At 24.7% G+C, this 13,834-nt stretch overlaps 2 protein-coding genes across 3 annotated transcripts in view; one reads left to right on the forward strand and one right to left on the reverse strand.

The window, feature by feature from the left end:
- Nucleotides 1-10,184, forward strand: part of LOC117171571 — a 29,980-nt gene extending 19,796 nt beyond the window's left edge. For both annotated transcript variants that reach the window (XM_033359007.1, XM_033359006.1), the window contains exon 2: nucleotides 9,723-10,184. In XM_033359007.1, the coding sequence (XP_033214898.1) occupies nucleotides 9,761-10,159 (399 nt within the window). In that variant the 5' untranslated portion in view covers nucleotides 9,723-9,760 and the 3' untranslated portion in view covers nucleotides 10,160-10,184. The remainder of the gene's footprint in view (nucleotides 1-9,722) is intronic.
- Nucleotides 1-13,834, reverse strand: part of LOC117171570 (acid sphingomyelinase-like phosphodiesterase 3a) — a 207,162-nt gene that overhangs the window by 175,428 nt on the left and 17,900 nt on the right. The gene's annotated exons all lie outside the window — the stretch shown is intronic.

Raw genomic sequence — 13,834 nt, forward strand, 5'->3', positions numbered from 1 at the left:
CTTTAAACATTAATAATAGTTTTTTATGAAAATGATTGTGTTTTTAATAAATGAATGTTGTTGGTAAAACCTGAATTTTGACCCCAAAAAATAAATTTTCCAGAAAAAAGTTCATTTTCAACAAAATAGTACAACTAGATACCAAAGCGTTAATTATGTTTTTATGTAATGCGTATGAAAAAGTATTAAAAATTCCGCTCAATATTTGAACAAAGATTCGAGCAAAAAAGATTTTTGTGGACTCAGCGTTATCTCTATCGGAGCTTCAATTTAATAAGGTTGTGTAATTTTTCTTACATAATTCAAGACATTATTAAATGAGAGTTTGGTTTTCAACTAAGAAGGATTTTTAGTTCCAGAAAAAAAAGAAAACCAACTGGTTGAATTTTCATGACAAAAATGATAACTTTTTTACAAAACAGTCGAATTTTCTAAATAAAAATACGAATTTTCAACAAAAAATTTCATATATTACCAAATACTTAAAAATTCTATCAAAAAGATGAATTTTCCACGAAGGAGATGAAGATTGAAGAAGAAAATAATTCTTCAAACAAAAAGAGTAATTATTCTGCCAAGAAAGTTGTACTTTCAATCAAATACACGAATTTTAAACTTTTAAAATAAAATCTCAAACAAATATACGAATTTTTAAGCTATAAAATAAATTCTCAAACAAAAATAAGATATTTAGATTTTTTAATTTCATCAAAAAACGAATTTTCGACATAATATTTAAATTTTTAACTAAGGTAAAATGATTAAATAATTAAATGAATTAATGAATTCCCGTTCCTTAAATATTACTTTTTAACAAAAAACTAAATTTTCACAAAAAAAATGAATTTTCAACGATATTGTTCATCTTTTAAACAAACCATTTTTTTCTACAGAACAGTTGAATTCCCAACCTGAAAATATGAATTTTAAACAAAAAACTTATTTTTTAACCAAATATGTAAAAAGTCTACAAAACGTTAAAGATGCATACATAATAAAAATTAAAGAATTTTTAATTGTTTAATTACGTGCACCTTTAAGATATAAACCTCGAAACTTAATTAATTTTCTATTCTGTATTTCCAAATTAAAAAATTTTGAATCCTATCTTTTGAAAATTGTAGAATGCTAATCTGTAAATCTTCAAAATTTAATAAAGAAATGGATCCTAGCCGAATTTGAGAGAAATTTTACACAATTTAGAAAAAAAAATTAATGTTGAAAAATATATTGATTTTAGACTAGTACATAATAAAAAATTAACATCAAATTATCTAGGAAGATTAATTGTTAAACTAAAAACATTAATTGTCACCAAAAGTTATAATAATCGAAATTTTATTAAAAAATATTTTTTTATAGTAAATCGAAGACAGTTAATTACGACCCAGAAAAATTAAACTACATATTTGAATTTTGATTTAGAACAAATGAATTTTCAATTAAAAATGTAATGATAAAATTTTTAATTAAAAAAGGCTAAATATAAATATTATTGATTAATTAAAAGTAAAATAGTAAAAAATATTGTTATTAAAACAAAAAATTATTTTTATTGTTTTAAGTTCCTAAATTATTGCCTAATTTCAATTTTATAAAAATATCTATCTATTGCATTTCAATAAATAAATAACATTTGTGAAAAAAATTCTAATTAATTAAATTCCGTAATTTCTTAGTTAAGATATTTTATAATAAGGCCAGAAAATTCTAATTCATGGATTTTTTTATTCGGAAATTTTATTATTCGGGAATTTTCCAGTGTTGGGAATTTTACTTTTTGGAATTTTTTCGTCGTACCAGTTTTCTGTCAGCAATTTTATTATAAGGAAACTTCCCAATTCGGTAAAATCATCAAATTTTAGGGAATTTTGTTTTTCTGGAATTTTATAATTCGCAAATTCCCCGATACGGGAAATGTATTATTCTTGAATCTTATCATTCAGGAATTCCATTATTGATAAATTTTCTGATTCGGGAATTATTCGGGTATTTTATAGTCTTGGGAATATTATTTATCGGAAATTTTCATTCTTCTCGATTTTCTGTCGGGAGTTTTATTTTTCTAGAATTTTCCAATTCGGGAATTTTATAATTTTGTAATTTTATAATTTGACAATTTTATCATTCGATAATCTTTCAAATCGCGAATTTTATAATATAAAAATTTTATTATTAGGAAAGTTCCTAATGCGGGAATTTTATTGTTCGTGAATTTTATATTCAGGAATTTTATTATTCAGCAAATTTTGTATTTAAGACACTTAATTTCATCCTTATTTAATGCACGTTGTTTTTGAAAAGTTAACCATATAATTATAACCAAATATTTTCAACCAAAATAAAAAAATTTTAAGCAATTTCCATATCTGAAAAAATTTGTGAAAAATGTTTGAAATTTTTTTTGAAGTTTTTAGTACATCACAAGAAGACTTACAAGTTAAACTATAGAAATGTTTTATTTTAATAAAAGTCGAAAAAGTTATATTCTTTTTAACATTTTGGAAATTTTCAAACAATACAAAAAATTTTCTGATAGATTGAAAAATCTCAATCAAAGTTTTTACTAGATATTAAATATATTTTAAAGGCATCCCCGTGAAAATTTTCAAATAAACCAAAAATCTAAATTTTAGATCCTTTTTAAAATTAAAAATAAGCATTTTTTTAAGTTTTAAAAATGTATGATAAAGTTTCTTGCAAATGACAAAAAGACTCGAAAATTGCTTAATAAAAAATGAACAAAATCAACGAAACAATTTTTAAGTAGATAAGTTATAAACCCAGTGAAATAATAAAATTTTTTTTCTAAATTGACCACTAATTTTTTGCAAGCTGAATTAACTTCGTAAAAGTTGTTTCTGTTAGCCATTCAAAAAAGATATTATGACCTGTATTAATTTTTTTGACAAAAATATTTTCACTGGACCTAACATTGAAAAAATGTATGGAAATTTATAAAAACAATAAAACTACTTTTTCAGCAATAAGATTAATTTTCTACTAAAAATACGAATTTTTAGCAAAATGTTTGCATTTGGAAGAAAAAAAGGACAAATCATCTTAAAAAGGGTTGATTTTTGAAACCAATAATATTATTTAAGATAAAAAATTGATTTATTATCAAAAAGTTAGATTTTTATTAAAATAATTTAATTTATAACAAAGTAGTTTAATTTTCTACCAAATTGTTCGATCCATCACCAAACGAGATTAATTTTCGAGCAGAAACACAAATTTTTAACAAGATACATAAATTTTCAACTGGAAAAGGTAAATTTTCCAACTAAAATAAAATATTCACATTAGTTAGTTACAAAAATAACTCCACAAAACAATACAAAATTTATAACAAAATAGTTATTTTTTCAACGAGAGATTTCAAACAAAGGAGGCTTTTTTTACGCACAAGATTAATTAGACCAAAAAAATAGTTACATTTTCAACCAAGAAGATTGATCTTAAACATAAATGGATTGTTGACAAACTAATTAAAGTTTTAACTTAAAAATGTGAATTATTTATCATGTAGTTAAATTAAAAAAAAAATTTTGCCAATGAAAACATTAATATTCTACAAAAAACCACAAACTTTTAAGAGTATTGTTAAAAGTTAAAGCCGAAGAGCCGAATTATCTACAAAAGCATCGAATTTTCAACTTGAAAACATGTTTTCTAAAACAAAAATTTCATTTTGCACAAAAAGTATAATTTAAAAAAAAATAGTTTAATTTTTAACATAATATATAAAATTTCGACTAGAGAGTATCAATTAAAAAAAATCAATTCACAACCAAAAATGACATAGTTATTTTGTTTAAAAAAAGACTTTTAAACAAAATAGTTTAACCCTAAATATTATTTTTTTACCCATAAGCTTAATTTTATAAAAATAGAAAAGAAAAATTTCCAATCAAGCAGGTAAATCTAAAAAAAAATTAGCACGAGTTCAACTTTTAACAAAGTAGCTTAATTTCTAACGAAAAGAATGACTTTTTAACAAAATAGTTGCATTGTCAACAAAAAAATAAAATTTTCAACCAAATACAAGAATATTTAACCACTCGATTCTGAACAAAAAATATAATAGCAGAATGTTTATCAATATTTTAGCAGAATTGTTTAAACAAAAGAAAGAAACTTAGAGAGAAGCCTTTCCAAGATTCAAAATCACACAATTTTTGGTAATCTCTGAAGTAGAATTAAAAAAAATAATTTAAAAAAATGTATCCATGTGTTAAACCAATTTTCGTCTAGATAGCCTAATTCCTTTGTTTACTGATGTACACGTAATATACTCTATAGGCTTAAAAAATAATAAACATACATGACTGTCGTTTTGAAAGAGTTCTTAGGCTATAAAAAATTATTATTTGTATTCATTGAATGTTAACTAAAAGAGGCGAGTTTTACGAGGTCGCTGATTTATGGATTCCGAAACCTAGTTAAATCTAGACAGTAAACGTCAATCAGCACCTAGGAACTCCGTATATAAATCGCGCTTCTGTATCAATTCGACAATCCTTCATTTCCATAGAATTTGTAACAAAGTCAATTTTATTTATTTAAAAGAATCTAGTGAAACCTCCCTTCTAAATTCGTTATTTTTGTCAAAATGTGGAAGCAATCCAATTTGACTTTCCTAATCCTTTTTTCGATTTCGTCACAAGGAACTGAAGCCACATCTACTAGCAATGAATGCAAGACATTGCGTAAGTTAATTGATATCCTTTTATCAAAAAAAATAATAATAATAAATAACTTGTGTTAATTGTTTTATTTTTCTACATTAAATTGAGGTTTTTTTATTTCTTATTTTATTTTTACTTTTACATTTTCATTTTCGATCTTAAATATTGTTTGATCCCGTTTATAAAAGAGCCGATCTTAAAAAATATTACAAGATTAAAATGTTTGAATTTGAATTGAGTTTTCAATTTGAAAACATAAGCTCTCAACAAATAGTCTAATTGTTGATATTTCAACCAAAAAAGATGAAATTTCATCTTAAAAATAAATTTTACAACCAAAAGACGTTTGTTCAACAAATAAAGTTTTTGAGTTCAGAAAGAAAAAAAAGTTGACCTAAATTGTTTAATGTTCAATCCAGGATAAATTTTATGTTCAAAAATTGAATTTTAAACCAGAGAATATAAATTTTCAGCGATAAAAAAATTTTTCTAATAAAATAGTGGGCTATTCACCAAACAGATAAACCTCTTTTTAAAAAAAGATCAAAAAAGTATTTTAGTTCTCACCCGCCCAGTTTAATTTGCAATTTAAAAACATCGATTTTGCAAAAACTTGTTAAACTTGCAACCAAAGAGATGAATTTTCTACTAAAAAGGTAAATTTCAGACCAAAAATTATTTGTGAATAAAGTCGTTAAAAAAACTTTAAATCCTCAATCAAAGAAGATTAGTTTCAACCAAACAGATACATTTTTAAGTCGAAAAGACGAATTTTCAAAATATAAATTTAAATTTTAATACAAAAATATTTTGGTTTGACTTTTTATCATTATATTATTAGTTTTAAAGAAGAAGTAAATTTCCTACAAAGACAATTGAATGTTCAAGTAGAAAAGACGAATTTTGAACAACACAGTTGAATTTTTTAACAAAATAAATGACTTTTTCACAAAATTGTTGAATCTTCGAACAAAGAGTTGGATTTTTATTCGAGAAAGATGTAATTTTTACTAAAAAGGATGAATTTTCAAGGGAAAAAGACAAGTTAAAAAAAAACAATTGAATTTTCCCTTGACAAATTTTTGAATCGACTTTTTAACTTCAAGATATGAATTTCAAATAAGCAAATTGTCTATAAAATATTCGAATCTTTAAAAAAGAATTTGAATTTTCGACTAAAAGTATGACTTTTTAACAAAAATGTTGAATTTTGAACCAAACAGCTACATTTGTATCGAAGAAAGATTGAATTTCTACTAAAAGAGATGAATTTTTAAATCAAATAATTTTTATACAATTTTATACAAAGATACTTGCAACTTTAACAAAACAGTTAGATTTTTAACTAAATGGGACAAAATTGTTGAATTTTCAAGCAAACAGTTGCATTTTTGTCACGGAAAGATGCAGTTCTACTAAAATCAATGAATTTATAAATTAGACAAACAAATTTAAAAAAAGAGTTTAATTCTCACCCAAAAAATATTTTAATTTACTTATCAAACACCAAAAATGAATTTTAAACAAGTTAACTTTCTAAGAAGTGTATTTGAATTTTCAGAAAAACAATTAAATATTTTTCCCTGACCAATGATAATAATTAAAGATCAGCATCTTAAACTTGTAATAATTTAAACCTAATATCATTTATAAACAGAATAAAAGAATTTTAAGTTAAAATTGAAAAATTACAAATTTATTCTGCTTAACAGTTATGGAAAATTATAGAAATTCCCTCAATTTTACAAGATTTTTTTTTCATTCCTTGATTTTTCACTGAACAATCAAATTATCTGACTTTTTACATTGTTGGCTAGATTAGTTTTATTTTCCAACTTGTTGTTTTTTTGTGTTATTTGAAACTTTGAAACAGTGAGCGCCTGTTTTCGGTTCACCATGGTTACACTTCTAGTGGCGGGTTGCCCATTTCCAGGCGCAGGAAATACAACATATTTTCAATTAAAAAAAAAAGACACTTTTTTCAAAAGGGCATTAGTAATGCACATGCATAAATCTTTCGATTATGTGATAAAAATATTGCATAAGAAAATTCATCTTTGTAGCCGTATTTTGGATGATTTTACGAAACGATCAGTTTAAAGCACCTTAAGAATGTACAACACATACAACCCATTACAAAAGAAATTGATATCATTTAGCAAAAAAGAACAGATATTAATTTTTTTTTTTAATATTTTTATATTTTTCTCCAGATACGTTAGATTTGAGGTCCAAAAAGAATATTTTTCTTAAAAATAAAAATTAATAAAAAAATTCTAAATTAATTTTTTTGTAAGATAATCACAGTTTGACATTTTAAAAATAACTGTTTTGTAGGTATATCATCTTCGCAATTTCAAAATTAAATTATTTAACAAAGAATCGTACATTTTGTTGATAATACATCTTTTTTGGTAAAAAAATTGTATTTGTGGTCAGTTAATCATCTGTTTCATTAAAATCTACGGTTTTGTTTAATTTTGCACTTATTTTCCTAAATTTTATTATTTTATTGAGAATTCATGATTTTACTTAAAAAGTCGTCTCTCAGATTAAATATTAAAAAATTTTGTTGAAAATTCTTTTCATTAGTTGCGAACTAATGTTTTTATCTGAAAATGTAACTATTCCATTTTTACTTAAAAATTTATATTTTTAATTGATAACTAATCTTTTGTATTAGAAAATTCAACAATGTTCTTGGTCAAAAAATCATCAGTTTGATTGACAATTCATCTATTTGGTTGAATCTTGAAATGTTTTGTTAACACATTTAAATATTTAATTAAAAAATCATATTTTTTAATAGCATATTATCTATTTCGTCAGAAAATGGTTTTTCTTTATGAAAAAATCATCTTATTGGTTACAAGTTCCATTATTTCGTTGAATCTTGAACTTTTGTTAAAATCTCATTTTTTATTAAAGATTCATAATTTTAATTTAAAAGTCATCCCTATCGCTAAGGATTTAGCAATTTCACTAAAAAAAAGTTATGTTTGAAAGCCAAAATGTAAACCTTTTATTTTTACTTCGAAATTCATACTTTTAAATAAAAATGATTCTTCTTTAGTAGAAAATTGAAATATTTGGTTAAAAATGTATTTTTTGAAAATTCGTCATATTTCATACAGAGTTATTCTTCTTGTTCAAAGAATCATCGGGTTTGTTACAAATTCCACCATTTGATTGATTTTGAGATCTATTGTTAAAACATTATTTTTCATTAGAGATTCATAATTTCAATTAAAATGTTATCCTGATAGTTAAAAATTGGACAATTTTGTCAAAAACTTATTTTTCTATTGCTAAAAATTAATTTTTCTAATTGAACATCTAACAATTTCATTTTGAATTTATTATTCTTTGTAAAAAAAATCGGATTATTTTTAAATGCTGCTCTTTGGTTGAATCTTGAACTCTTTTGTTTAAACTTTAGTTTTTTTATTGAAAATTCATAAAATTTCAATCTTTTTGGTAGAATATTCTTCCTTTTTGGTTAAAATGTAACTTTGGTTAAAAATAAATCTGTTTTGGTTCGGGATTAAATTATTTTCTTTCAAGTGTTTTTTTTAAAGGTTCATCATTTTAGTTGGAAATCAAATCATTTCATTTTAAATTAATTTTCTTGTTGAAAATATATATTTTTGGTTCAAAAATTCAATTTCTTTGTACAAAATTCGACTTTTTGATACAAGTAATACAATATTTCGTTTAAAATACACTTTTTTCTAAAATTTTATATTTTTAGTTAAAAATGGATAGTTTTAATTTAAAATTGGTATTTTCTACTTTAAACTCAAAGTGTTTGGTTCAGAATTCGTCCTTTTTGGAGAAATATTTTTGGGTAATAATGTATACTTTGTGGTTAAAAATGTAACGGTTTGGTTAAAAATTAAAGTGGGTTGTTTGAGGATTCAACTGCGTTTTAGAAAAAAAATTTTTTTACTTAAACATTAATAATTTTAGTTGAGAATGAAACGATTTTGTTGTATATTAATTTTTATTAAAGATCTATATTTTAGACTTAAAAATTCAACTTTTTTTAAAGAGGTTTATTAATTTGGTGGAAAATTAAACTATCTGGTGTTAAATTGACATTTTCATTACTGATAATCATAAGAGCAATCATGTGAGCAATATAGAAAAATTAATAAATTTTTATGACATTTTTTTAACATTATTCACCCCAGAAAACTTTTTTTCTTGAAACCAAGGGTTGAACCCAAAATGCTACAGTTGGGTCTCCGAGACGCAAAAAATAAGGCAATGATAATATCTAATGAATATATCTGTTTATAATTTGGGAAACCGTAGAAATTTTTTCAATTTTCTTAACTAAAATTAAATATAAGATTTTAAAGAATTAACCCTATCAATTTCACTTACTTAGATTTATTTCAATTTGAGTTATCGTCCTTCAAAGTTATCAGCCTAAATGTAAATTTAGACTAGACATTCTAGGTTGCGGTTCACCGGTCCGGTTCGGCTCTCGGTTGACTGGTGCAGCTCACACTGCGCCGATTCAGCTTACACGATTGTCATTCTCACGCATGCGCGGTTATTAGATTAAAGTGACGTGAGTGACGTGCTACAAGCTCAAGAAACAGCTGACAGGCCTCGTGGCTTTAGCGAGCGCTCTCATTGGCTACGGTTGCGAACGGCACGGTTGAAATTAGAATCGAACCTAAATGCTCGAACCGAACCGGAACCCAGTACGCGCTGATTGGCCGAGAGTCCAAGCGGACCGGCGAACCGCAACCGAGAACAGCTAGTCTGAATTGGCCTTAAGTCGCTGTCGGCATGGACTGAATCTCCACGCAGCACTAAAATATTTTTATTTATAATTCGGGAACCCGTAACAATCTAAAAATATTTTTAAGATAAGAATAAAGATCAGGTTATAAAAATTGAAGCCTGTAAATTGGAGATACTAAGATTTATTTCGGACCGAGTTATCGTGTTTCTAAATCATGATAGATTTTCAGTGCCGCTAACATTATAATTAATAAATAACTTGCATCTTTTCAGAAGCAGAATCAACTAGCCAAATAGCTCCTGTTGAAACGATGAATAAAAAAATACTTAAACTGGAGGTTAATGGCCCCGTGCAGGTGGACATTTATCGAGGTAAAGACTATGTTGGACATGCCTATCTAATTCATCCTGATATGATTGCAGCGAGAGCTCGATATTTTCCTGGTAACCCATATGAGCAGAATTACTACGCTAAAATCCAATTATTTAATCCAAAATATGAGGCAACGCGCAAAATAAATCAATTCTATGTACATAACAAATTTGATCCCCGAACACTACAACAAAATGCTGCTGTAGTTAAGACGGATCAACCTTTTGACGTATTTTATAAAGATGAACAAAGCGGCTTTAGAAGTCACTTCACACATAATGAATTGAAGTTTTTGCAAGCCATTGGAGAGAAGTATCGCGGCAACTATAAATGTTGATTCGCTATTATTTATCAGTTATTAAATATTATGCAATTGACTTAAGGCGTCAAATAAAAATATATATATCTTTAGAAAATGACACGAGTTTTTATTTTACTTGAGGATAGAATGCTGAAGGCATTCATTCTTATGTCGCTCCGTGCCCTCAGAGCAGGAACAGAGCTCCAACTTCTCCTTCAACTCTACTCTCTCCTAATTTATCATCTCTACTCTTCACTCTCTCCTACTCATTCTCCTTTTCTTTTTCCCCCACCCCTCCCGACCACTGTGCGGTGAAACGAGATATTGTGATTCAAAACGTTCCAGAGGTCGTATTTCTGAACAGATTTTAAATTTTCTTTTTCAAAATTAAAGCTCATTAAATTTCGAAGAGGTCTATTTACTGCAAATTCTGTAGAAAAATTTAACTAATTTGTTATTTATGTTGAAAACTGAAAAAAACTATAATTTTGTATAATTGAACTACATACTTTTTCTGTTTAATTTTATTTTTTCAAAAACAGATAAAATTAGTAAATGTACTTTTCGTGATAGGAATTTTTTAAATATAGAAGACATTTTTTCATTGATTTAATTTTTATGAACAAATTATTTGATAAAATTGACGTTTGCAGGATTTGAATGCATTGTTTGTGCTGCTTTCGTCGTTACATAACGTAAAAGTAATAATATATGAAGCCTGACAACCAAATCCTAATAATTTTTATTTTCATAAATAATCGTTATGAAATAATTTAGTAATATCGCAGAAGTTTTTTTTCGAGAATGCAACTATTTCTTGAAGATTCTTGTACTTCCCATAATATTCTTCGTTTTTGGTTAGAAACGTAATTACTTTTTTGACAATAAAAGATTTCTTTGAACAAGTGATACTTTTTTAAAAGAAATTTAACCGTTTTGTTAAAGAAACGTACTTTTTAAATAAAAAATAAGTTTTTCTTTGTTAAAAATAAAAACTTCATGACAGCTTAGATAAAAATCTAATTCAAAATTTAACTATTTTGTTGTAAATTCGTTTTCATTTTGGTTGCAAATTATATTTTGTTACTTAAACTTAAAATATTACATTTTTGTTTAAACATTTATATTTGCGCTTTAAAATTCAACTGTTTGACTTTTTTCATGTACTTTGATGTAAATTTATTATCACTGGGTAGAAAATTAATACTCTCTATTGACAAGTTTTTTTTCTTTAAACCTTGAACTACGTGAAAGTTTGGAATTATTTGAAAATGAAAATTTTTAAATTAGGACTTTAAATTTTCATTGTTAAAAAATAAAGGACTTGGTTTAAAGTTGAAGTGCTTGACTGAAAAATGAATTTTTTATTAGAAACTAATTTATTACCTTCAAATGGAACAATCCCATTTTTTTTAATGAATCCTTTTCAGTTGAAAATTCACCTTTTTTTAAGCTTCGTCTTTTTTTATAGAAAATTATAGTTAAAAATTACCTTTTTTCTAAATTCAATTACTTTACTGAAAAATTTGTTTGTTAGAAAAATTAACTATATTGTTAGAAATTATATTTTTTTTGGTTGAAAATGTATCAGATTAGATGAAAGTTCATTTCTTGAGTTTTTGTTTTTTGGCAAACAGTTTTTTGTTTTCTTTTACAAATTTTTTAAATAAAAAATTTATTTATTTCATTATTTGTTTAAAATTGATCTTTTTTAATTAAGGATAAGATATTTTGCTTGAAACTAATTTCTTATGTTAATTTATTTTTCAAATTTCAACATGTAAATTTTCGAAAAAGACGTTAATAGTTAAATTTTAAGTTGAAAACAAATTCAAAGAAACACAAATTTTTAAAACAATGGTTTAATTAAGTAGTTCAATTTTCAACCAAAAAACATGAAATCTAATTTTTTAAATGGATAAATGATCAAATAATTCAACTTTCCGGTAAGTAGTTGGATTGTTAACGAAAAAATATACTTTCTTTTTTGCAACAAATAATTATTTTCTACCCAAAAATTAAATATATTTACCATATAATATATAATTATCAATAGCCAAAATTTTAGTTCCAAAAAACAATTTTGAACTAACGGAAAAATTAAATTAGCTATATTTCTAACTTCATTATTCATTATTCATTAATTTATTGATATAATTTTTACCAAGCCGTATTTATAATAAGACAACTAAGTTTGGCGAGGAAGCAATAAATACTGAATTTAAATCAATTGAAATTGATTTCAAAACAGTTTCTCAACGGAATGAGGGAAGGGGGTCAAAAATTTTTCCAAATTTGAGCCGTGTGTTTTATTGATAGGCAATCCATTACATAAATTTTTGAATTTATTTTCATTGATGATTTCAATTATTTTTTACATTATTCTGATTGTTATCGAATTTTGTTTCTTTTATTTATTCAGGCTCAATTCATTTATTTTTAATGTTTTGAATTTAAAAGTCAACTCAATTAATTATCTGTGTAGTTTAAATCAAATTTGATAGCAATTTGTTATTTTAATTTCATTTATTTATACAACTAGCAAAATATTTTTCTTCCTTAATTTTTTTATTTTCGATTTGTTCATGTATTGTGTGGTTGAAATGATCGTTATTCAAATTGTTATTAATGTTTGATAAAGTTCGTTGCTTCAATTCCAGTTTATTTTTAATCTTTTAATTTTTTAAATTTAATTAAAAAATTTTTTTAAAATATTTTTTTAAAGCTGATAGAATTTCATAGAAAGCTTCAGAGTCTGATTTTCAATTAAATTTTTTCATCAATAAATAAATATGATGAAAACGTGGCAATTTTTCTATTTGTCGTTCCCGGTGTTCGTCAATAATAGAAATATCGTTATAATCGCCGACGTTTTATTGATTTACATTCATTTATTAATTTACATCATGACGCAATTGACAAAAAAAATTTATAAACAAATTATTTGTTGAAAATGTGTATCTTAGAATTTTCAATAATTTAACGTTTTTTTTAAGTTATATTGCAAGAAATTTGAATATAAACAATATTTTCATTTTAAAAAATTCTCTTAAGACTATGATTATTAATATTATAAACAATGATTCATTTGTTTAAAAAAATATATCAAATAGTGATGAATGTTGATAAAATGATCGTAAAGTTCCCAATTAAAAGGACTGACATTGAGAAAAAAATGAGTTTTTCCGTCGATAATTGCTCGAATAATACATTTGTTTATCAAATTTGTTTCATGAAATCATAAAATTCATCAACAAATTATGATTTTTCTGAAATTATCATAAGGTTCGTATTTTTTTTTTAATTGACATCGCAAAAAAATAAATTTTTATGGCGACAAATGCGTGACTAATGAATTTTTAAATTAAATTTGTTTAAAAAAGACATAAAATTAATCAACTAATTATCAATTTTACTGAAATTATCGCAAAGTTCCCAATTAAAAGGACTGACATAGAAAGAAAATGAATTTTTTTAACAGATGCCTAAATAATGCATTTGTTTATTAAATTTGTTTAAGAAAAATTAAATTTATCAAATAGTGATAAATGTTGCTAAGATTATCATGAAGTTCCCAATTAAAGGACTGGCATTGGAAAAAAAAAGTTGTCCGTCGACAAGTGCCTGAATAATGCATTTGCTTATTAAATTTGTTTATGATACACCAAACACTCACTTTCAGTCAAGTGTCGGGGGTTCCCTTCAAATGGC

The sequence above is a fragment of the Belonocnema kinseyi genome, chromosome 4 (genome assembly GCF_010883055.1).
Source record: "Belonocnema kinseyi isolate 2016_QV_RU_SX_M_011 chromosome 4, B_treatae_v1, whole genome shotgun sequence".
NCBI classification, from domain to species: domain Eukaryota; kingdom Metazoa; phylum Arthropoda; class Insecta; order Hymenoptera; family Cynipidae; genus Belonocnema; species Belonocnema kinseyi.